This window comes from Anneissia japonica, unplaced genomic scaffold, assembly GCF_011630105.1.
Source record: "Anneissia japonica isolate Jap-2015-1 unplaced genomic scaffold, ASM1163010v1 scaffold108273_len470852_cov203, whole genome shotgun sequence".
NCBI classification, from domain to species: domain Eukaryota; kingdom Metazoa; phylum Echinodermata; class Crinoidea; order Comatulida; family Comatulidae; genus Anneissia; species Anneissia japonica.
This window is the reverse complement of record NW_022686840.1, coordinates 43715-70901: the sequence shown is the minus strand read 5'-3', so window position 1 is coordinate 70901 and position 27187 is coordinate 43715. Positions and strand designations below refer to the sequence as shown.

Genomic DNA, 27187 nt, shown 5'->3' with positions numbered 1-27187 from the left:
TTTTCATTCTTAGGAATGTCTAAATTCAGTTAAACTAGCAATTCCGTATTATATTTATAAATCTTTATAACATTATACAAAAATTAGATTTTTCTTAAAAATTGAAATTTTGCCGGGAATGGGGCTTTAAATAAACTCATTTCATGTTTGGAGATGAATAGCGTTTGCAATGTAGTGTATTATAATCTGTCAGATATAATCAGATTTATGCTGAACTTTATTCAATTTTGTCATGGTCTGTCACCTTAACAGATCTGCATGTGTGTGTGTACATGATAGTTCAGCATGCACAGCACATAGTCAGCAATCAAGTGTTCACTTACGGTTTTCAGCAGTTCTACTTTCCATAAACTCAACCATAAAACAGATGTTTCTAGTCTGGTTGACGGCAAGCCTATTCAATTTTTTCTGTCTTATATCAGCTGACAGGTAACAAATACATTTTTGTTAATGCTTGATGTTCAATGGGACACAAAAATGCATTTTAACACTTCTTGTTACTAAATTAGTTCATTGGATTACCATAGAACATAACATTTTTTAAATTTTTTAATGTATTTAGTATACAACTAAAGTCTACTAAAACTACCATTTTTAAATAAAGAAACTCATACAGTAAATATTATAAATATGGTAATATTAATATAGATACTTGGTTGGTTATCCTTCTAATATCCCAGTGGGGGATTTAAACAGGAGGATTAAATAGGTAAATATGGATATAGATAGGTAAATTTATAGATGAAAATAATGTATTTAATCCTAATTTTTAGTTTTTTATGGTACAGAATGTTGGCCTAATGATAAATATTGTAGCAGACTTGGTTACATTATAATTTGCCTAGTTACAGTGTCATACACTACACTAGTTGTGAAGTAGATATAGTACATCAATATAATGCTTCTAGAAAATCAATAGTTTTTTAATTAGATGAATTGAAAATGAATGAAACTCATTTTTGTCAATATTGCTATTTTTACACCTGTGTTATCAGAAGTCTCCAATGGGGGGAGTTCAGACATGAGGACTGAGTTTTTCTATTTGGTAATATTATATAATTATTTTACACCTTGATGACTTCCCCATTTGATTAATGGAATGGTCCATTTGTCACTGTCTGGATTTGTTATCTTTAGAAGTGTTATCCTACGATTTTGAAATTGAGTTACATATCAAGCCTGCCAAATTATAAACACCTTCCGTTACCTTAATCAAGTATTTTTAATATCCACCTATCAATGTTTACTGCCACCTAAATCTGACTACTGGTAGTAGGCCTATATAAACTTGCATATTCTGTAGATACTCATAAGAACTTTTTCCCAAATGCAGTCAGCAGTTGACGATGTAGAAGGTCAAAATCTAGAATGAAACCGCCAACATTTTTTACAATTTTTTAAGTTATTACTATTAGATTCCAACTGAAAGTTACTGGAGAATTATAAACAAATGTTAATTAAATAATAAATGGATGTTTAACAATTAATAGCATTTTTTGCACTCTGTAAATTTTCTGCCAGCAATGATTTTTTTTAACTAACTTATCAGAATTTAACATATTAAGCTGTTTTATCATTTTAAATGTCATCTGAATTCTGAACAATGCTCATCAAACTTTGCCTAACAGAATTTTAAACTTTAATATCAATTAAATTTACATACTGTACACACATACTGTTTTGCAAAAGGTTTGTTAAATTTTAATTATTCAGCATTTATTTATTTCATAAGATATCCTCATCCAATTTGCATAAATAATTATTATTTATTGTTGTAATTGCAGCATCCCATTTGTATTCATAAATAATAATTGCAGCATTCCATTTGTATCCACATAGTCCCCACAATAAGGTCGACCATTATTATTATTTGTAGTAATTAACAGTAAATTATCTTTAGACAACTCAATTAAGATGACAAGAGAAAATTGTAGACATTCATTGCAAAGTTGCCGGTTTGATTACCTAATGGTTGAAATGTAACAATGCCCTCAAGGCTTCAATTCTCTATTCAACCCATGCTAAAGTAGCTTGACAGCTTATGTTTATGACCTCAAAATGAATTAATGAAATAAATTGAATATTAATGAATTAAAATTAAGGAAATTACCAAAAGCAATACAATTCCAAGAAATTATACAAATGAGGAAAAGAAAGAAAATTGTAATTATGCATAAATGTAAGTTTCAGATTAATAAAATCGTGCATTGTATAGATGAGGGTCTTTTCCCTAAAAAGGGCCACAACACACAAAGTTGCATTCTTTGTGGTGTAGTGCACAGTATAGTAGGCCTACAGTAAGCTTCTAAGGATGATTAATTTTTTTGTAGGATTGCCTAGGTTTTTGTTTTTAAAGTATTATAAAATAAGGAACTGGCTTAAAAAACAAATCTGGACATGAAACTGTTTTTGGCTTGTGCTGTATATGAATGATATTCATCAAATCCTGATAATCTAATGAAAGTTAGTATGAGATTTAGGCATTGAATCTGCACAATTTATTCATGTGTTCACGATTTTTAAAGCCCATCTGTCATCGAAGAAGATCCGCTAAGACAGGGAATGTTAGTGGATTATTCTTTGGACAATGATACAAAAAAAATGGCACAGTCTGTGCCCAGTAATATAAAGTCTGTAATCCGAATGACACGGTCATTGTTGATGGGAAACAAAGGTATCGTAGCAGCGTATCGGAACAAGTTCCGTTGTCGATTCACTTGCATTGTTGGCTATTTATTACACTGCGTCCAAACAAGAGCAGCTTATAAAATGGTCACAAAAGAAGAGGAAGAAGCCTTGATTTCAAAACATGAATTAATAATGATTTAAATGAATAGATTACCTGTACAATATTTGACCCCAAAATAGGACAAAACTAGGCATTATAGAGCAGTGATAGTAGGTTTGGCTGTCATTGCATGTACAAGAGTTGTACAGTAGGTTGTGGATGAACTGATTTCTTTTAATTTAGGATTTTAAGGTTGTTTTTAGCAATCATCATGATTGTTGCACTTGTTGGAGTGAAAGATGAACTGGTTGGTAAATTTTCAATGTTACTTTGAATATTTTTTATGGTTATTTTTAAAATAGATTTTTAGTCTCATAGGTATAATATTAATTTTGCTTGAAATTCCTCAAAGAAAAGTCATTATACTGTTTACAGAGATTGAATGTCAACTGAAGGATGTCTTATAGTCCTTGAAGTAAAGGTACATTACAACAAATAAATACTATATTTGTAAGGGATTACTCAGTTTTCTCTTTTAAAGTAGTATAGAAAAATATCAGCAGTGTTGATTGTAGTATAACAACAGGTTTCACCATGATTAGGTCAAGTTTCATTGTAAGTGCTGTTTTTACCTTGGTTTTGTTAAAGCATCCATTTAATATTTTGATACAGCCTTGCATATTTGGATGTTTAATTTGATCTGAAATTCAGCCATGGTTACTTATACCATTTCATTGCTTTTGTAAAATGTAATTACTTCGTCTGAAGTATCTACAATTTGGTGGTCTTCCAAGATGTTATATAGAAAAAATTCACAAACCTCTTCAAAATAAGTTCTAAGCTTTATTTGAATATTGTTTTTTTTTTTACGGTTTTGTAGTGACTTCTTGTTAAACAAAAAATGTTTATGTTATTTCTGTTTTCTATGTTTTTACAATTTTTAAAACCCAATATTTTAAGTTCTTAACATAAAATGAACGATACTTTATTGGCTCATCTTCAGATCATTATAAAAATTCTAATGAATAGAAAGAACGGAGCTCAATTTCTGAACATTGGTAAATTTAGAAATTTTCAATTAGAATTTGTACCTCAGCTATTTGAAGATTGATTCGCTTATAGTGCAGTTAGCAGTGGTGTATCTACTAGTACTACTGACCTGAGGGTGCTACCTCTTAGGGGGAAAGGTCAAGGTTAAGTGGGAAGTCTAAATGAATAAGTAAGGGGCACCTGCTGGTAAAATAGTATGGTATTTAAGTGACTTTTAACTACTTGAACGTAATTTGTTTGCTAAGAAAATATCCAATGGAAAATATCCAATGGAACATTTCCTGCCTAGGCAAGGCCAGTCTCTTGACCGTCGGATCACCTTTACATGTTTTATAAGTGAAAATACAAAAAAAAAAACATAGCATTGAGGTGTAATACAAAAGAACACAAAGAACAACAAAAAGCAGAGTTGCTTATGCTATACTACTGTTACTATGGATACAATGTACAATGCAGGATGGTAAATTGACTTATTAAGTTACTGTTATGTAAACCATGTACAGAAATAGACGTTATATTATATAATACAATGTACAGAATATCTATTGTATGTAGGTTCTTTGTACAATGCAGGATATATATAGGCATACAGATACTGTACAGTAATATACTTTTTAGTGTAAGGTACACATTGGTTTTCTTTGGTCTACTTGCTAACCCTGACTGCTCTCAACAACGCTGATTAAATTTTCAGATCGGAAGACTTGACGAGACAATCATAAAATCGAATAGTGACTCTGGGATAGCCTACGAAATGTAGAAGAAAACTTATTTCCAATGGGGTCCTTCTGGTGGGGATTGGGCAGTTCTGATAAGTGTACTGTGTTCTTTAACATGCACATGGGCCATAAATGCACACAGGACAAACGGCTTAAACCTCTCATCTGAAAGACGGTGCGCTATTGTAACTCGTATTTTAGCCTTCCAACTGAAACACAAGGAGCGGCAGCAATAAGAATTGAACCGGGGACCTAGAGATCTCTACGGTTGATCCCTTATTTGTTCATTTGGATTTGTCTGAAGTTGTTAAATAAATCTTAATTTCCATGAAAACCTCAGAATCACAAAATATATACATCAAAACATCATCAAAACACGTAATATATTTTCATATTATGGAGGAAGTAAACCAAAACTCAAATACTGGCCAGATGCAATGAACGAACCCGGCCTTTATTTTCCTATTTTTGTGATGTCTTTATTTGCGGTAGAAAATGTCCGTAGTTTATCTCTAGTCTTAATAATCATGTGTGTATCTTTGATGTAGAAATTGGTGTCTCTTGTTTGTTTTTTTGTGCTTTGTATAGTAGAACTATTTTATCCCTCATCAGGTTACAAAAAAGTGAGAGCTATTTAATTGGAATGTCTATTAGAATTGAGGAGTGGAATTATTTTTAGTCCTTCATTAGATTTCTATGACACTGGCCTAAATTACCTTCCTATAGCTGTAGCAAGATTAATATGATAGTGATCATCTTAATCCATGTACATTATCCTCGTAATGATAGCCTTACATTGCCCCTGTCTACGTGGTCTTAACACGTACGATGAGGTCTTGACGTGTGTACTTCATTCTTACTACGATATTACCTGTCACTTTTGATTGATTGATGGACTCTGGAGGTTGATTAGGATCAGGGCTGTGAACTGATCTATCAGTTCAACCGGATTAAACAGATTAAATAGGATTACTTTGGATTCATTTTGATATGGTTGAAGTAGAGTAGTAATGTATGTTCATATTTACATCATGTACTCAGTGAGTGAGTCGTGGAGTATCTTTTACGGTTTCTTAATTTTCTTCCTGATTCAGCTAATCATTCAATCCACGTAATTTGAAAGCATGTGCAGTAGTGTTGTTAGGATTCCTATCTGTGATATCATAAACATTGATTTAGTTTCTTTTGGATGATCCAATTTTTTTATCGATAAAAAAAGTTGATAGAACATTATTGACCTTTTTGGTTACTCCACCTACGTATGAGACATTTTTTAGTTGAATCATATTTAAAGTTATTTCAAATTGTTTTTTAAGATATTGTTAAATCACATTGCTGTATTTTGTTGATTAGATGCTTGTATGTACCGAAAGGTCCACTGATTAATCTCAGATAAGATAGTATAGTAATACTCCAAGTATCAAAATCATGTCGGGATTCAATATTTTGACATAAATTATGTCATCATCAGGATTGCTTGTATGTAGTATTGTATTTGTCTGTCACTTTTTTTGTTTGTTATACATTGATCTATAGAACTATTCTTGCAAAGCATGTCTGACTTTGTAAAGAGCTTGTCAGATTTTGAATACAATATAAATTGATTACTAATCATAGTTTTAGTGTTAATCGTCTACAACAGTCATGTTCTATGGTCTTTAAACCATCTAAATATTAAGGAGCGTTTATTGTAATATATACAGTGACTACAGTCTATCTAAAATTGAGTATGGTTAGACACGTAATCTAATTAATGTGATCTTCTATTAGTGAAGGTGACAGTTAATATTAGGTTTTGATCGCTTTCGCAATTAAATGTCCAATTATTCCTATGTAGTATACCCACTGCTATCCAAATAGGCTTTGTATGAATAACTCAATTGCTTAGTAACTCTATATTATAACTAGGATGGTCACTCATGTTATTTACCATATTAGTTAGTTCAGCCATTAAATTTACATGGACCTATTTATAAATTATCATCCATTTGATATGAGAATCACATAGAAACATAAGCTTTCATGCTTAAGGGTATAAAGTGCATGCATACAGTATTTGATATTTGCAAATACAATTTGTGCATCATATCTTCTACTGAAGTTTGTACTACCTAAAGTAGGCCTACTAAAAATTGCCATTTATAGTTTCAGACGTGGGTATGAGTTATTATTTTCATTCTTAAGACGAGTGTAGAATCATTTAGAATTGACCACATTTGCGTGATCTCAAAGAGTTTTGCATTTAATGACTAATTGGCTACTAAGGCTCGCACAGTGTGAAATGATTCAGGAAATTCCGAAATATGGAATAAACATTTAAATGTAAACAGACTCTAAAAATAAAGTATGGAGTCCTTTTAGTACATCTCATGTGAAAATCTTAAAATAAAAAAAAAACGTGTTAGAATTATCTTCTTTTTTTCAATTGAATGGACATTGCTAAATTAAATTATGATCATTTGGAAAATGTAAACTTTTTTTTTCTTTAAATTTTGGGACCTTTTTATATAATCTTATATGAAGAATACTTATTATGAGTACTGTATAATGGGAAATCAAACCTTGTTTTGAACCCTCTATGATTAATAACTTTCTTTCAAAAGATTTAGATTATTTTAAGTATCTCAATGATTACATTTTATAACATGCTCAAGACTTTATAAATCATCCTTATCCAGGGATGTCAGATATTTAAAAAAAAAAACTTGAGCAGATGGTGAGGCTAGTAAATCCTGTCTACATGCTATGCAAGTACATTGTTATTGCAGTCTGTCTACCATTGCATATGAGTGCATACAGTACTGTATTAACACAAGTGCCTGAGGTAGGAACATTATATTTCATAAAGCCTACTACATTATAGTATGCCTCTGAAGTAATAGTATTGTGCAAAATTGTTTTAATTAAAACCAAATCAATTTGCAATAACAAAATAATGTGGCACATAGCCATAACTTTGGGTTTAATTTTCAGAAGTTGGCAGTTTGAACCCAAGGTTGGTTACTTACCTGTGTCTTGCAGCAACACACTATATCTGCTTTGCATCTCTTCACACTTATTATGAGCACAGATAAATACAACATAATTGAGAATAATAATAATAATAATAATAATAATAATAATAATAATAATAAGGATTTTTAAAGCGCAAACATCAAAAATAGCGTTCAAGGAACGGTGTCTAAAAAAGAACATCATAAGAAAAAATGTAATCAAAATGTAAATAAATTTTTTTTTTTTAAGTTTAAAGATTGATAGAATTTAAAGGTTTATATAATTTTGCACATGGTTGCCTAAATGCTATGAACTGGGAAATTTTCGCAAATGTTTTACATTTTTTCTCAAAAGATATTATTGATATTTTTGTAATTATATCTAATAATTAATTAAAATGATAATTAGATTACATCAAAACCTTAGGCCAAAAACCATGTCACCAATATGTAGAGCATTGCTGATAGAAGTACTCTACCGTAGTATGTAAAGCAAGTAACTACTGATACTTTAACGACAGATATACAGCTTGCCGTTGGAAAAAAAATATAGCAAGGGATAGTTAATACATGGTGGTATGCTGTGTGCATTTTTCATGTGTGATGGAGAGACTCGCATAACAAATTTACCAACTACAATATTGAACAGAAAGTGATGTACTGTACACCTATTTCCCGCAGTTACTGTAGTTTGATTCTCAAAAATCCATTCTTGTCTAGGGGCCTACATCTTGAAACTTGTCTTAGAAAATTTATCTGTACAACTTGAGAAAAATTGTTTGCCTCTGGAGCCTAACTTTAAAGTTTTAGTAAAGGTATCTGATTTCATCTGATCACCTGTGACTATGAATCGGTTCAATGTTTTATGATGAATTTTGATAAATGTATACATTTTAAATGAGTCTTTAGTACTAGTTGTTTCAGTGCCTCCAGCTTTCAATTACTACATTAAACTAATGAATAATTTTAAATTAATTTTATGATAGTGTGCCAGAAGCAGTTGTCAGGTCGTCAACCTATGCATACATATCAAATGTTAATGAAGCACACAGTGTTCAACCATTATAAATTACATTGAAAGTTGATTAACTTTCTAAGAGATTGAACCAATGACTACAGAATTGAAAGGCAGGCATCTTGACTATAAAACCACAACTGGAATTCTTGCACTGCAGCATTTATTAGCATTCTTGTATTATAAAAAAAGCGTTTTACTAGGTTTACTCTGAGTTAGGAAGCCTATTGTATGGTTTATCTTGAGGTAGTTTATGGGTGCATATTATTTAGTTGGCACAATTTTGAGCAACAATCCCCTTTGTTTAGTAGTTGCCCTTCTACTAAAGTATAAAATAAGTAATAGTATTTATGGTTATTTTTTTGTTGGATGACGATGTTTTTTTTTTGTACTCGCACATCTCCTGCATTTATGCCAATTATTTGGTTGTATAATGCATCCTACTTGTTGTGTTTCTTGCGGTTTTATTTTTAGAACATACCTTCAAATAATTAATCCAATTAAACACGAGGCACACTTAAAATCGTTAACTTTCTGTGAAGCATTATGAGTCAAAAAAGTTGCTTATTATTCTATTGCAGTTCTTTCAGCAGAACCCTTCATGACGATCACCTGATTACTCGACAACAAAAGCTGAAATAACTTTGGTTATTCAATCAACATTGCTGAGTAAAAACCAAAACAATACTTGCGTACAGGTCCACCTTACATTGCATTTGCTCTACCAGCATGGAGGCTTTAAAATACCGTTCTAACTTTCCTCTTTGTTTTGCTTTCGCTAGCCATGTAGAAAATTACTTGTTCACAAAGGCGAAAGTTCACGACTGTTATACCCTTGAAGAAGTTTACTAGGGTTCCCATAAGATCTTGCTTTGGTTTATGTCTTGTTACTATACCTACACTGTAAACAACTTCTATTTTTATATATTGCGTTTGAATAAATGCAAGGGAACCATCACCAGAGGGGTGTGTTTATTGTTAAGATAAACACTTAACTTACCAACATCTGTTGGGTTCAAATGCACATTAATTCAGAAGTTAATACACAATCATCCAAGTTAAGGGTACCTTAGGAAGCAATAAAAGTGAATAAAAAAATAAATCAAATTTTCAGTCTGTTTCTTGGCATTCTATTGAATATCAGTGAATATAGAACTAGATTTAAAAGAACATTCATGAAAATACAACCAGCATTCAACTTTACTGAACTTTTCAGAAAAATATATTATTGAAATTATGCAAGGTTTCAACATGAAGGAATAGGTTAATAGATTGTGGATAGAGCTGATACCAGTTTAACAGGTAGCTCAGACACAAAGAGACCCTTAGGGAAGAAACAAGTTACTGTACGAGCTAGGCCACACCTTGAGCACTTTGTAACTATTAGTACAAATATTGTATGAAAAGATTTTATAAGGTCTGTCTAAGCTATATTGACCAACCCCTCCATCCCCCTTCCCTAAGAACTCTTTTAGAACCCAGTAGTTAGACCTCTATGGCTATCATAAGAAATTATCTTATTAAGAAATCCTTGACAAGGCCCTGACTTTGCTTGTATTGTTACAATTTTAATTGATAAAAGAAATTGTTTTAATAATAGCAAACATTGCCTGTTAAACATTTAAATGTCATGACAAGAATTTTGTTCTTATCGGCGTCCAGTTAGGAAATTTCACAAGTTATATAGTGATTTAATATCTGCATAAAAATTAATTCTAGCAAGGTAATAACACTATTTGATACAGTATTGTGACAAGTAGGTATTGTATATATGACAGTCTTAGGAAAAGTTTCAATAAATTCAGGACGATATTATCAGTTATTGTTCATAGTAATATGGTCTAATCTAATTGGTACTCATCAGCTTTATCTACTGGTATATTTTCTTTGTGTTTTATCTATTTTAGGATTTTGATATTCAGCATTATCTGTCTCTTTGTGTTTAGGAGATGAACCAACTGCTTTTTCTTTTGCCATAGTATTATCTTTTTCCATTTAAAATTCTTGTGTTTATTATAAGTAGTAAGCTACATCTTTAGTAGGAGCTAGCTTTAATATTGAAGGCTTGCTCTGCCAGCTTGCTTTTTCAAGCTGGAAGGATTATTTGTACTTTAGGTATATATAAGTTATATATACATATAATATATATAATTGTAATTCCTTATTTTCCTAGATGATTAATGAAGATTTTTGCTTTTTACATGTATTCTAATGTTCTTATTGATGTCATCTATTACAAAAACAAATTTAATTATGAATGAAAATTACAATAATATAGACACAATGCTCCCGGAACGCGCTCTGGCAAGAATTTGCGTAGCAATAACAATTTTTGAATGCTGATCTCATGGTTATGCATAGAGATTTGGCGGAATACACAAAAACGCAAGATTACGCATTACCATCTTCATAAAATTCCACCTCCCCAAACCACCAATGTTCGGCACCCACATTCAGTACATGAGGTGGCCCTTCCTGGCTTTACGTCTCGTCTCCTAACAACCAACTTAATTTTGTCTATCCCATCTTCTCCCACTCCCACCTAAATTCGAGATGCTCCTCAATGCATTGTCACACACCTCATTCTAGTTCCGTTGCCTCTTTATCTTACGTTCTTCACATATTGAAAGTGTACTATTGGTATATGATGTCAATGTTACTATATTTGTACAGTCTCTCCTCTGTTGAAATACTTCATTATACCTCACCAAAGTAAGCTATAGAGGGCAGCATTGCATTTTTTCTATTTGAAACTTTCACCTTAAAATAATTGTTTATTAACAAAATAAGTTGTTATAAACAGATTCATATCATTGTTTGATGAGATTACTAGTATTTTATAATAATTAATTAGTTTTTGCTGATTGATATTTTTCAGCTGGTAGCTGTTACCCAGGGACATATCAACATAACATACATGAATTTTTTTTTAATTACTTATATAATTAATAATTTTTTTTTTATTGATATTTTTCAGCCAGCAACTATTCCGCAGGGACGTATAAACATGTATACCTGTGTTGATATCAATAATTCAGATCATATTACTGGACAACTCTACTCCTTAGCAATCACTACTACAGAAGAAATCATTTATATACGTGCAGAAACAAAGGAAGAGAGAGAAAGGTAAGGATGAAACTGTATATAGTGATGTTAGTGGTAATAATAATAATAATAATAATAATAATAATAATAGTAATTGTGGACTCGAATATTATTTTAAATATACCAATTATTTTATTGTTAATACATTAACAACTAGGAGTATTCATCCATCCATTCATTCATTCATATATCACATATATCAATTTGTTTGTTCATTCATTCATTTCATCTTTCAGATCAGATAGGGGTAAAAATTACGAAAAATAACAAAAAAAGAAATGAATAAACCCAGCATTATTCTGGCGCATTGTCAAAAAGCAAAATGAATTTACTGTAGAAAGGCCCTCTGACTAGTGTAGCCCTCTGCATTATAAAATTAATACATTAAATTCACATTCATTCATCAGGCTCTTATCAGGAATTATAGGAACGACAATTTTATCAACTTTGCAAACATATCCTACGTTATAACTTGTACCTAACTTAGTATACCGGTACTTGGAATACACACAATACTACATCATTGTACCTGTGTCATCCAAAGAATTAATATTAATAAACCTTATCAACAGAGGGCCCACTTCAAATCTGTGATGATGTGTTGTTAACTTCAAGAATTACAGCAATCCTTATCAACAAAACAGTTTTCCTGTATTGCCAACATGAAAATTAAAGTGAGCCCTCTGTTGAGAAAGCTTCAATTATCATCTCTTAAGAAAGTTCTTAAACTTGACCTAGTTTAAATTAAGTGATATTGTGGTATGTAAAGATAACAAACTTTTTTGAAGTTTTTATTTTATGAATCTAAATTTATACAAGTGATAAGTATAGTGTTTGGTAAGTTAAATCCAAGTAAGTGGTTCTTATTTTCAACCATTACTTTTTTGTGTTAAACTGTCCCACTTTTTTTTCCTTTTTACAACATTTGGCGAGTCAAGCGGCTGAGTGGTACTCCAGGGGCGATGCTAACTACAGTCAGTTGGTAGAAAAAGGACTTAAAATGGAGGTCTTGTGTACACATCTGGCTCATGTGCACATCAAAGGACCAGTTGCATCTTCTGGAAGATTAGAGGGTTACCCCAATGATATGGTCCATTTCAGTCCCTGTCATTGTGGAATTATGTGAATATATGTAGCTACTAAAAGCACCTCTTTATGGCTGCTAGGTAGTAACAGACCACGCCCATACGCAATTCAGCACAGTGACTCTGCAAGTTATTGGTTATTCTCCTATCTTTACTTTAAGAATTTTAAGTCACTGCAATAGCACCTAAAAATATATAGTGGTAAATTTCATATCTCTCATCTTTGGCCTGTCTAGATCAGATTCATTGTTACCAGTATTACATCATACAGAATAATTCAAAGATGATGACATGCACAAAGTCGAGGGGTCCAAAACCCTTGTACTAAAAAACATACATGTTTATCTGTGATTAATTCACATTGATTACTTGCTCAATCTTCAAATTCAACTACCATATTTGTTTTGTGACCTAGATCAGATAACTCTTTTTCTTATATGTGAAATACATATTAATATGCAATTAATTTTAGGAAATAGTGAAAGAGATTAAATTATTTCCTATTTTTTATGATAAAGAATTTTTGGATATTTTCCAGTTGGTTGGAAATCCTAGGTGAATATCCTGAAATGAACCGAGAAGCCGAACGGCAAAACAAGAAAAAGAAAGCAGTGTATCCCATGACAAAAAAAGACCTAGTAAGTATGGAGATGATTTAATAATAAGGGGTTTACCCCGGCTTACTGGTCCATACATTCCCTGTGTGGACAGGAAAGAGTAGCTGGTAACGACACAAAGCTACCCTCAGGCAAGTTACCTGGACGAGTTAGTCCACACCTCGAGCACTTTGTAAATTCATTTTAAATCACTATAATAATTTTTAATTAAAAATAATAATTTTGAATGATACTTTGAATTAGAATCATTGGCTCAATACCCAGTACGGGATTCCTAACAGCTCACTGTTGATAAAAAATCAAAAGAAGTGTCTGTTTTGGGCAGTATAAATGGCAACTGGCAGGGTAAACTGATAAACATCTTGGTTGTTTTTTATTGAACATATGATTTTAATTTTTAAATTGATGAAATCTCTAACAGTTTACAAAATGTGTGTTTTCTTTTAAGGATACCGATAATTCTCAAAAAACTGAATCAAGTGAACGAACTCAGGTAGTAATAAAACAGCCATTGTCAAGAACTGAAAGTGACATCAATAAAATTAAAAAAGAGCCTTCGAAAGACATCAGTCGCTCTATTAGCTGCCCTCCCGGGAAAAGCGATGCTGACCCTGAAAAGTCATTTTCTGATGACCTTCAGAAAGTCAAAGACGAGAACCACAACCGAAGCTGGAGCGATGGGTATGGGATGACCAGCGTGGAAAAAGATGTAGAGAAATGGCTTGTGAAAAGACTTGAAAGACCGAACTCTTTACGCTCAACCAAAAGTATAGAACTCGATTTTAGCTCCTCTGAATTGGACAGTGGTGATGACCAGTGTTTCAGGAGTGAGAAAAATCATTCCGGGAGATCTAGAGAGAGTTCACTCTCTTCACCTTCACCACGACAAGAACATAAGAAAAATAATGAAGACATGTCTCGTGTTTCTAAGGGGAAGAAAAAGAGCTCATATAGTAAGTCGAGGCTAAAGCGATCAGCTTCCGCAAGGCATGTTCGTGATGAACTGGAAGAAACAGGCTCTAAGCTTAGCAGGTCATGTTCTGCTAAAAATGTACCTAAAAACTGCCATGATAAGATTTCGGACACTCCAACCAGATTAGTTCCCTCTGATGCTTGCTTGCACAGGAATAACAACAATGTGAACGATTATTCTCGCTTAAAACGACGTAGTAACAGGGAAAGCAGTTCAGGACATAGTAGTCCAATAAATGACAGTCAGATTCGAGACTCGCCCATAAAGGATTCGCCAGTTTCAGATTCAGGCTCGCGAAAAAACACACCAACTCAAGAAACGCAGCGCCGCAATTCACTGAAACTGATCGAGCAAGGTGCGGAAAATGACAATATTCACATTTCTACGGAAGAACTCAATCGCATTGATGCCTCAAGTAAAAGCAAGTTTAAATTCAACAAGTCATTGTTGGATGGCGAGTCGCCATCTCCCAGTCGCCGGACTATAGAACGCCGTCGTCATGCGCAAGAAAGGAAGGGCCGACATACCCTTGATGGCAGTCTTCATGTGGAGCTACATGGGGAACCTAAAGAGGTATGTTCTCTATTATCTCTTACTCTTTTTTTTTTTCAAAAATCATATCTGAAAATAACTGATACATTTTTTTTTAAATTCTGCATTTTTTTATTTCAACATCAATGAAAGTTGACAATTAAATTAGTGCAAATTTTATAATGTAACAGGCTTGATAAAGAAAAAGTGTCGACCAAAACAGGCAAGTGTGTCCTGGAAACAAATTCTTAAAAAGTTCTACCGTACAACCACATGTAGAGCATGCAATAACTTCTGTGGTTTTTGTGGTACTGTTATCTATGCTGTGAAATTTCAAATTATGTTAGTCCTCTGCTGTATTAATAGTATCCTGTTGTAAGCTTGGTGTTAGCTCTATTCGACTGCACCCTTTCCTTTTATATAAACCATAACTGTAATGTCAAGGTAGAATTATATTTCCGATTCATATATAACACCTTGCAGTTGTAAGCATTAACTTGATGTGAATATATCTCGTGTATTCTTGTTTCTGTTGATAATTGGCTTATTTTTATTGGCAACAACCCGCTTTGGAGTACTGTAGGTCTTTTTACAGTGACACAATCTAAATACCTCTCACATTTGCTGATGTACCTTTGCGATTACAAATGTGGACTTCCTCTTCTTAAACAGACTTCCTGTCACCAAGCTTGGGAGTAACACGGTGTCAATTCTTACCGTGTTCATTTTTTTTTTTTTCTCCCTGAAGAAAATTGATTTAATTTTTCCTACTTACTGGCAGATTATAGATGTAGATAATCATCATCATTTGAAGATATTGTTCTCGATTTAAACCATTTTCTTTGAAAATAGAATACACTTTTCGAGCTGAGTTTGAAGTCCGTTGAGAGTTGGATTTGATCTCTCATTCGCATGTTTCATTTTGATTGCACAGAATAATACTCATTGTGATGTAAGAACAGGAAACCACCGTTTTATTTTTACCAACTAACTTTTTCCTCGCATATGTTTCAAGTTAATTTCTAGGATATGAGTTTGTTTCGTTGGTCAAGTGTAATTTTTTGACAGTTTATTGGACTTAAAGGAATTATGGGTGCTTTCCAGTTTGTGTTGGAATATATAGCAAAGTGTAGTTTGATTTTATGAGTGCTGATCGGAATTAATAGGGATAAAATAAGATCATCAATCAAATATGCGTTTGTTAGATAAGATTTGTAAAGTGATATTTGGATTTAAGTATTTATATATTTCTTTATTATTTTTTACTAGGAAAACTGTTCAGTAGATCTAGTCTCTCAAGGGGCCCAGCCCAAAATGACTAAAAGTATAACATAGGATATACTAAAAAAAAAAAAAAAACCGACAAGAAAACTAAAATCACGGTCACAAAAAGTTCATATAATTTGCAAATTGTACAAGATAAATGTTGGTAAAATGTATCCAAATATTAAATATAAAATTATATAACTAAATTTTATTTCATGAAATTTGTATATTTTCTTACATTTTACCATTTGCAGTAGCCTTCTGGACATTTGATACAGTACGTAGTTTACCTGCGTTTGAAAACGCCATCGATACATATTTCCTACCATGACAAACTGTGCATTACTTAGTACCTTTTAAAAGGTCAAACTTAAGATGTGTTACGGATCACAAAGTGAAAGTACTGGTTCACTATTGTTTTATAAAAAATATGGATTGTTATCATTCTTCCTATTACAGTACCTAGCAGGAAATATTGTTCTCGGTCCAATTCTTTAAACCTTCCAGCTAGCATCGTACGGAAGCTGTTTTTAATAATTCAAGTTCAACATTTTATTTTTTTGAGAAAGGTATAAAAAGTATAATTTTTCTTAAAAATATATTATAAATTTGTAAATTTATAGTTAAATATGAGTCATCATAGGCATTAAGTCTGATTTTATTTTTTCAGTATAATTTTATGATTTAGAATACATCCATCAATGCAAATCATTTTCCAAAAAAAAAAAAAAAAAAATCTACATTTGGGTAGGATCATCTAAGGTTACTAATAGTACTGAGGCTCAAGTGCCTACCTGTGCATTCAGGTAGGATCATATAAGTTGACTAAAACCACTAAAGGCTTTTGGGATCCAAGTGTCTAAAAGTACTGAGGCTCATGGATGTGTACATGTAGGTATGGAATTGACCTATATCTTATATACCCAACAAGAAGTCCTAATTTTATTTATGTATTTTGTATATGAAATTTCTTACTTATCTTCCTAATGGGTTATTCAAAGTCCTGATTGCCGTTAGGGAAAATACTTGAAAAGAATGTTGAGCAATCATAGAAAGTCTGTAAATATCTGTGTACAAATTTCTGACATACGATAGAAAGACTAATCAATCTACAAATCTGTCAATCAATCAATCACTCATTCGTTCTCTTTTATACTTAAGTTTATAATGAAACAAAAAATATCCCATAAAAATAAATAGGAACAAAAATAATTTGTGGATGACATATGGGACGACAGTTTGAATTATTCAACAATTTACTAAATTAATGAGTAATAAAAAGAAATAAAATGTTAATAAAGAATGACAGAGGGAGTGATCGCATTAATAAAATGAATGAGCGGCAGATAAAATGACAAGTGATTGACTAAGATTGGCATCTAGTGAATGACAGGGAAGGAAAAACATTGATGGATCTACTTCAAGGACATCCAACAAAGAAATGATGGTTCGATTAAATATAGTAGAAATAGAAAGAAGAAAACATGTAACTGTAAAACATGAAAACACAAGAAAATAATAGATATTTGTTAAAAGTTATTTTCAAACATATAAAAGAGAACAGAACATACTCTTTTCTATGACCCCTCCCTCCTCCCTCACCCCTCACCCTCAAATTTTGGACTTCTTTTTATCTTTTTCATAAAAATTCACTTTTGCCTTCAATTTTAACCCTCCCCCCCTCCCCACACAAAGCCTATGTTTTGTACTCTTTTGAAATTGTTGATGATTATAGGTGGTGCCTAATAGCTTGCTTGGCTTTGTTTTAATGACTAATATGCCATGAATTTCAGTGGTTTGGAATGGCACCTGCTGGGAATAAACCCTCAGTTGTTTTATTGTTCCTCTTTCTTGTAATTTGATGCATTTTACTAGATGTTAAGGAAACAGAATGAAGTATAACACATCAGATAGGGTAAGCTCATACGTTATTGATAGATGTGTAATATTGATTAATAAATTATTACTATGATTAATTAATTCATAATTTGTGTGATTGCGTGATTGATCGACTGATAAACTTTTGATTAATGGTATAAACCTGCCAGAAAATAAGATATGAATTAGCACTAGTCATCCAAGAAAATATATGTTAAAATGAAGGTATGTTGCAAGAGATTAAGTATAGCTTAAACAAACATATTAATATATATTTTTATGTTCAGGGGGCTAAACTAGAATAGACTTTTTTAATTGATTTCCTATACCTTGCTTTTACCATGATTAATTTAATGTTGGAATATATATAGAATAATTAAGTATATAAATAAGAAAAGAGTTACCATATATAAGTTAGTTTATCCAGGTAGACAAAGAAAGAAACTGTGGATTAAAAGCCTAGCCCAGTAGACAAGGTAAAGCCAGCAGACATATGAAATTTACTTTCATTGGGTTAAAATTAGTACTATATATAGCATGAAAGATAGTGCAACAGGAAAACTAATCCTATTCATTCTTCAAATGATAATAAATGAATCAGTCTGTATGTAATTCTGTGAGATAAAATTAATCTGGTAGACTTCAAGTCATATGGGCTATAATCTAGGAATTTAGCTTACCGGTATCGGTTAAAATTAGCTGAGTAGACATACAAGGAACTTAATTTCAGTGAGTTGAAATTAGATTGTTGAAATCCAGTGGACACCGTAATAATTTAATTCAATCCAGAGTGAAATATGTGTTGTTTTTTTGTTCTCTATTGGGTCTGTTTTTCTTTTTCTTTATCTACATCTTAACCATGTCTCACTAGAATTTTTCTGAATCCATTAGACTTAGTATGTAGTGTTGTATCATTTGTCTTTGTCTTTTTTGGTTAGTTTATTTACAGAATGAGCTTTCTACTACAAATTCATAAGATTTATTCACTTTTGTTTCCGAGCATTGGTAAAAAATGATGACATTAGTTTTAATATGTTGTTTACAGTATAAAGTATAGGAATCTTCAGTTAGTGTCTTTATTTATAGTCCTTCTGTCTGTTGGACCAGAAAGTTCTAACTGTGAAATTCAATGTTTATATTAATTTGTATATATAGAAGTTATGAGATTTAAAGAGAACATGAAAATATCCAATGGAGAATCTAGGAGACAGAAAATTAAGCATAACTAACTTATAATTATGCTTATTTTTAAAGGAACGAACACCCCTACCAAACCTGTTCTCTTCAACTGGTCCTTATTCTTCCCCTTTCCTCACAGTATAATAAAGTTATATGTTCAAACCAATTCTTCTTGACTGAGCTTAGTATTATTAATACCACACTTAAATATAACTTTGTCTATTCATCCTATTAACCTAGTCTATATAACCTTACCACCTATTTAGAACACTTTCTGTCTCAAAAAGGAAATTATTTATTTCTAACATTGCAGCTGTTTATGGCGAGGTGGAACTCGTCCAGGGCTAGCCGCGGCCGCCGCGCTTAGTCAATTTCCAGAGTAATTGCAAGAATGTGATTGGAAACTGGAAAAGAAAACCAAAATTAAGTATGTTTTGCTTTTGCCAAGAAGCATCCGATGATTATCCTCTGAATCATTCGTTTACCCCCTTCCCCAAAGAGTGGATGAGAAAAGGAGTGAAATAGAAAAAGAAAGGAAAACTACAAGCTAAACATGTCGCGTGAATGGTTCCAATAAATAGTGGATTAGTGGGATGTGAACGAATGCATGATTTTAGAAATCGGTGAAAACAGGAAATCGCGAGAAAAACCCCCAGGTAACGAGTGAAACTCAAAAAGAAAATAGAAGCCACCTGAAATTGGAGTGTGATGAAGTATATGGTAGCAAATTCTTGATTTTGTTTTGATATGAGCAAGTCATGTAATCTGATATAAGGTGTTTTCTTATGTGCAATAATTTCTGATATAATGTTTTTTCTTATGTGCAATAATTTCTATTAATACATGTCTGCGTGTTGTACAGTATACAGTGATAGAATAAAAATTGATTTGTTCAGCAGTAGTTGAAGCTAATTATAGATAATTATTATAAAATAAAATATATATACTGTAATATAATAGGTAAACAGAATGTTTTGGTTTAGCTAAAACATTGTTATTGTTTTACTTCGGATTTTTTTTTTTTTTTTTATAAATTGAAATTTTATAAAGCCTCATGACATACTTGGTTTGACGTGTATAGCAACAAAATTGTTAGCTTCTAAGTATTCAGAGTAGGGGAACAAAATATAATTCAGAGTAGGGGTATAGTGTGAAAAATATTCAGAGAAATTGCGTAGTACAAAATGGTAATGGCATTTTATAGTGCATGATACATGGTCTTTATGTGTTTATATAAATAAATAGTGTAAAAAATATTTAGATAAGAGTCATTGTATAAACAACTAATAGTGATAAAAATGCACAATAAGACAAATAATAAACATATCTGAAATAAAAAAAATTATATTAAATATATTTTAAATAATAAAGTGGACACAATGTGAAAAACAAAAATATGCAAGTTCATCGTGAATATCTCGGGATATTCATAAACACCCTAGAGGTAATATGTTGTTATTACTTTGTAATTCTGTTTACTAAACACAAAAAGCCACTCAAAAATAGGTCAGTAGATGAATGAAGCACCTCCACCATGAGAAATCAAAGGAAGGATATAGAAAGAGAAAGAAACCGTTGCTCTAGAGGTGAAGGTATGACAGAGGTTGCAAGTGTTTGTCACCTTTGAAGAAGGGGGAAATGACGGGACTCTGCCCCCTAGAGAGATATCCTTCCTTTTTTTTTCACAGGTACAACAGAGCACGGATACTATGTAGCCGTGACACGAGAAAGCTCCTTTTTTTTTACAGTGATGTGTGGAATTCAAGGTGTTTTATTCAGATGATAGCATTTAAATATGATAAGAATTCTGTGGGTGGGTTTTACCCAGGCATGAAATACTCTCACCTATGGTGAACATGGCCACACAAGAATGGTCAGAATGTGATTAAAGCACCCAACTTGGAGGTTAAGCACCTGAATCAAAGGAAACCACTGTTCTCTTTTTGTCATTGTGTATGATACATAATCTAATACATTATCTGTTATGTAGCTAAGTGTGATAGAAAAAAATACTATACATTATTAGACTGCTGCAGTCCCTGATTCCAATTAGCAGTTCAAGGGAATTTGCCTTCCCTTGCCTCGTAAGAGCTCTTTCCCTGGTACCTCATAGGTGACCAAGTGCCCCAGAACCTCTTGTTTCATAGGAAACCCTTCTTAATAAATCTTTGTTATGGTCCTTTACCCATTTATGCCCTTGGGTTTAGAAAAACTTAGATTTCCCATTTCAAGAACACTTCTAATGTGATTCCTCTTAGAATTGAACTTATGATTTTAGTGTACATACAATCCTCATGCCTTACCACTGTGTCACAAACTTCTACTTATAAACATCTATCATGCATTCGGCTTACGTTGCATGTCACATCGAAAAGCAGTTTCTTACAAGAAAATGCAGTTGCTTACTAAAACAAAGCCATTAATATTTAATTTCAGCGGATAGTAAAGTAAAACAAATGGACTAGAACACCAAGATTAAGTGTGGCTTAGCATACATCGTTGGTTGAGTATGTGCATCCGGCTTAGTAGGCACAGATATGCTATGTTTCCTCAGTTTTTGAAAAAAAAAAACATATTTTCCTTTTTCCATATCTTTAAAGAATTATGCTTTCACAATATATCTGGATAGATACAATAATTTTTTTATATAATATAAATCTATATAAATGCTATTTTTAATGTAATGGAGTTAACACTATAAAATTTTCTTTGACAAAAAACTGTTGTATGCCCATATATAGTCATGATGTGCCTATATATGGTCATGATGTGCCTATATATGGTCATGATGTGCCTATATATCGTCATGATGTGCCTATATATTGTCATGATGTGCCTACATATGGTCATGATATGCCTATATATGGTCATGATGTGCCTATATATGGTCATGATATGCCTATATATGGTCATGATGTGCCTATATATGATCATGATGTTGATAGTCTAGACATGGTGAAGAAATATCCTATCCTGGCAAAATGCACAAATCTGATAATGTATCTAAATCAAAAAATAAAAAATGGATAAATATATTTTTTGTAATTTTAATTTTATTCAATTTTTTTTTAATGGAATCAGTAGCAAAAAAATTCCTAGGGTGGAGATGAAAACCTAATTTTTTATTTTACTTGGCCTTACATTTCGAAAGGGAAGTAGGCCTGCTAGGTCAATTGTTAACATAGATATATTGTCTCGGGTTAAATATAGCAGTCTATTTGTGTTTATTTTTCTCCAATCCTTCTCTGAAATAGAAGCATTATCATCTTCAACCAATTCTACTTAGATTAAAGCCAGTCGAAAGGTTTTATATATATTTACTTCAACTATTATATTCTTTGAAAGTCCCTTCCCGGGTGGATACCTGTTGGATTGTAGAGGGAATTGGGATGTTGTGACATCAGTAGCACCTGATAGGTCAGAAGTAAATGTTGTCCCAAGATATTTGGCAACCGATGGAGAGATATATCCTCCAATGAAACGACAGCTCCGGATTATACTTAATACCAGTGTTGTAACGTACACTCCCTTCATAGCTAAAAGGGAAGGCAAGTTGTTAGAAGCTAGCTTACTCACTTTAGCTGCGGGACACGTCCGTGGCATCTCTACTTTGAAGGCGCAGTTTGTTGATCTAAATGGATGCGTATTAGACAGTGATTGGCTGGTTTATGTCACATGGATAGCCAGTGATTGGCTCTCGATATATCCATCACATATTACAACCACTCAGAGTGTTCTGTACACTGAGTGTAGGTACGGTATAACTTGGATTTTTTATTTTATATTTATCTTTAAATGTAAAATTCTTCAATTTGTTCCAAAAAATGTATCTTTTGCTGTATTCACATACATGATTGTAAATTGGTAAGTTAGATTGTATTGTATTTCTTGTCTTCTAATGGCCATGCCAGCTTTTATAGGCTTTTAATATTTATAATCTGATTTACTTTTTTTCCTATTATACATAATTGCTTGTTTTAGTAATTGCTGTAAGCTAGTTATTTATGCTGTTTCATTAATAATATTGGAACCATTTAATTAAATAATTAAGTTAAGTTTTGGTTCTTTCTTGTATTTGATCATATTATATTAGAAATTATATGTTTTATTTAAGATTTATAGACATATAATACCACTGACAATAGTCATTATGATAGAGTTTAGTACCAACCATTGTTAATCAAAAACTAGTCCTAATGCCAAATAAATAGTAAGCTACTGGACAAAAAGAAACCTTTTAACCGGGGGTAAAAAAACTTTATTGATCAAATCGTGATGTTTGGAAGTTTTTATTACGTACTATACAGTAAATATGATGGGATAACTTTTGAAAACATGAAATTGATTTGCCAAATTTTTGAAAAAGTCAGTGAATATCGAAAGTGGGTTGATTTAGTCTTTTTGTAGCTTTAATATACTTGGTAAAGATCCAAAATTTGTAAGAGCAGATATAGTTTTTAAATATCTTATTATTGTGGAAGCGGTTTATCTTAGCGGGAACGGATTTGGTTTGTTAACTTTGAGGTTGCCGTTTCAATCGTTCTCTGTGCATTTCGCTGAAGTTCTTGAACGAAGTACTTTATCTGTATTGCTTCTCTCGACCCAGGAAAATAAATGTGTACTTGGTGGGGTTGCCTGCTCCTGCGCTAATTACAGGTCAGAGTTTAATTTTGAAAGAATTTTCTGTTTTAATGCAATATTAATCGAATCTTAATGCTAAGCTAATCAACAATAATACATCAAATTAAATGCTAAAATTATGTATTATATTACTCACTGCCTACTGGTCCTGTGACCAGGTGTGGTCGTAGGGTTGCTGTGCACTTGAACACCTGTCCAGCGGCTTCCACAATTCTTGGTATTATGCTTCCAAAAACAATTTTAAAAGTTAGATCTACTAATGAAGAATGTTTAATTTGATTGCGTATTGATTGCAAGCTATGCGCAGAGAGGCTGTTTATCTTTTTATTCTTGAAAGCATTATTCCAAAATAATTGATTTATTGAATTGCTGAAAAATTGTTTGCAAAAGTTTTGGTCTGTTAATCTGGTTTAAAGTTCATCATGTTTTTCGAAATGTCAACTGATTACCTTGCTTTCCTGTCCTGGGTAACTTCATTCACGATTACCAAGTTTCGCGAAAGCTTATTGGAAGAAAATCTGCACCGTCATGCTCGAAACCAAATGCATACGTTTCATAATTAAAGTACAAACTTGCCTTCTTTGTTACGTAGTTGATAGAATACAGTTCAAGGTCATTATCATGTAAAGTTCTTGTCCCGAAGAATCTGTCCTCTTTTTTTTATTTTATATTAAAAAAATTAAGGTAGTCCATCTGTGAATTAGGGATTTATTCATTGACGCTGTAAGCAAAGTATGAATCGGAGACTCCTGTCGTGGAGATGGTAGTGATGTTCCGTAGTAACTAGAGGAAATCCCTATGGTGTATGCAATATTAACGAAAGCCTCCTTGATATGAGGGTATGTGCTCAACTGATAGAGCAACCTCATGTTGATAGATTTGCTACCAGTTAGCAAAAGTACATGAAGTATTTACATATGTATAAAGGTCAGAGAAAGTTGTTTCTGTTAATATCAAGTTTATGTGTACTTGTGGATGTGAATATGCGAGGAAAGTATAGGCAAGTATCTTCTGTATTGTAACGTTTATATTTTAAATTATTTTTTGATAATCAAAATAATACATGTATTCTAGTAGGTAACAGTGCAAAAGCATAATCAAATGTTTGTACCAAGGGTACACAGGAAGAAGTCTGATTATACATTTTCTGTAGTGTCTGACAGATAAAAACCTGATAACGTAGCTTAACTTCAAGGGCATTTAGTAGTTCTACACTGTGTGATAACTCACCAGTCACTTCCTGAGGAATGGCATAAATTCATATTTCATATGTTTGAACCAAGCATACACTGGAAGAAGTCTGGTCATACATTTTGTGCAGTGTCTGACAGATAAAAACCTGATAACATTGCTTGACTTAAAGGGCATTCAGTGGTTATACAATATGATAACTCACCAATCCCTTCCTGAGGATTTGCATAAATTCATATCCGTGGGTGTTTACAATCTCCTAGTGGAATGGACTACAGTAGTTTTAGATTAGTTCAGCTACAACTATTTGAGCCCTCAGCCTATCATAGCTAAGCTCTAGTTGTTTTTGTTTCGCAAGACAGATCATACGCGTTGAGACATGTATTAGCGTTATTATATAGGTAGGTGTTAATTTGTTAAGTATCATCTCAAAATAAGTTAGTTTTACGTAATTGGATTACATAGTTATGTGTATTTGTTTGAAACAGGTATTGCAAAGATCTCTTGTAATTTGTGTTTGGTTCTAAGCATATTTTCATCACCAATTGACTGGACTGGTTTACTAAGTTTTCAAATTTAGTGTATATAAGGCGAGACCTTTTTTTATACCTTGTAGAGAACCTCGCCGACTGCAAATATTGATGATTTTGAATAAAAATAAAATTTTATTCTTGGCCAATTAGCGTACCCGCCGCAATTAAAAAAAATGAAATTTCAGAAAAATATAAATGTTTTCCTTTATTTTTATTATGCCCTCCACTGCCTTGAAATCTCCGAAAGATGCGATATGTTTATTTCTTCCTAATTACAGTATATAAATTTAAAGCATTTAACCATCCTATTTTACATTCACCAATAAAAATTTCTTTTTATTTTCTTCTCCGCCTAGATGTTTTTGGCAAATCTATTTGCTAAATAAGAAAACAAATTTTTATTCCGCCTTCCTACGATGACCTTTAAAAAAATAAGTATGCAAAACAAGGAATAAAATAAGTCTTGCTTAAGTATACAACACTAGCCATTATTTTCAAATCTGATAAGGTAAATATGGTAAGATAATAATAAAATTATTAAGATATTCAGGTTCCTTGAATCTGAGATGAGACATGCTGATGAAATCGAATATGTTTTGTCTCAGTAAATGTACATCAAAATATAATATGGTATGAACAACCTGACAACAGTTATTAGGAAACAATTGTATCTTCTATGTGACTAAAAAAATTTTATGTAAAAAATTACATCTCTGTTTAAATAGGGTACAGTATAGTTGATATTCCAATATTAATTTATCAAGCATTATTGAAAAGCACATTGAAAAGCACTTGTTTCAAGTGAAGCCATCACTATGTTTAAAATTACCGATAATTTGGCACCAGCTTACCTAAATTGTAGATTCAGTATTAAAGAAAGTTCTTAAAACACCTGATATAAAAACCCACTAATACTTTTAACCCTAGAACAGATTATAAAAAACAGTCTCTCCTACAGAGGTGCCAAATTATGAAATGAACTAAGTGATGACCTCAAAACTTCAATTACTATTTCTAACTTTAAATATTAAAAGACAATTAAAATATTTTATGCTAAATTTTAATTTGACAGTTAAACTATATTTTGTTTTTTGAAAGGCTATATTCAGTAGTCTACAATAAGCAACTCATGTATTTCCTTAGATTAGCACACTTTTATGTATTACGATAATTTTGTATTTTGATGTTGTAATTTTTGTTTCCTGATTTGGTTTTTGTTTTCTTTTATTTTCTGTAATTAATTTGATTCTTTGTTTACCGTTAGTTAAGTTTGATTATTATGTCTGTTACGGCATTGATGAAAACACCATTGAGGTGATCAATTGCTTACCGTGGTTAGATAAAGTTATTATTATTATTATTATTATTATTATTATTATTATTATTATTATTATTATTTAATATAAATTGAGAGCAGATTGTTGCTCCAGAGGCATAACCATGTGTGTTTCTTTGGCGGTTAACTTCCCCTGGTATTTAATCCCTCTCCCTCCTCATGTTTACAGTGAGGTTTCTTCACAATTCAGGCCGAGCATTTGAGAGCTTTAGCGCTCAGCATGGGCCTTAATCTCAACAAGTAACAGCACATTAAGTGAATGACGCTCCTACTTAAAAACAAGATCCTCTACTTAGATTGCTAATCCACCCAATTTGAGAGATTAACTGTAATTACACCCATGA

At 32.1% G+C, this 27187-nt stretch overlaps 1 protein-coding gene across 5 annotated transcripts in view; it reads left to right on the top strand.

The window, feature by feature from the left end:
• The window catches only part of LOC117117476 (myosin-11-like), a 63401-nt gene that overhangs the window by 2636 nt on the left and 33578 nt on the right, over nucleotides 1–27187 (top strand). For 2 of the 5 annotated variants that reach the window (XM_033261797.1, XM_033261783.1), the window contains exons 1-4: nucleotides 2898–3035; nucleotides 11483–11634; nucleotides 13237–13336; nucleotides 13764–14861. In XM_033261797.1, coding sequence (XP_033117688.1) covers nucleotides 3000–3035; nucleotides 11483–11634; nucleotides 13237–13336; nucleotides 13764–14861 — 1386 coding nt within the window. In that variant the 5' untranslated portion in view covers nucleotides 2898–2999. Of the gene's footprint in view, nucleotides 1–2897; nucleotides 3036–11482; nucleotides 11635–13236; nucleotides 13337–13763; nucleotides 14862–22756; nucleotides 22896–25351; nucleotides 25376–27187 lie in introns of those variants that run through there. The other 3 variants (XM_033261790.1, XM_033261803.1, XM_033261809.1) reach the window with 3 other exon arrangements.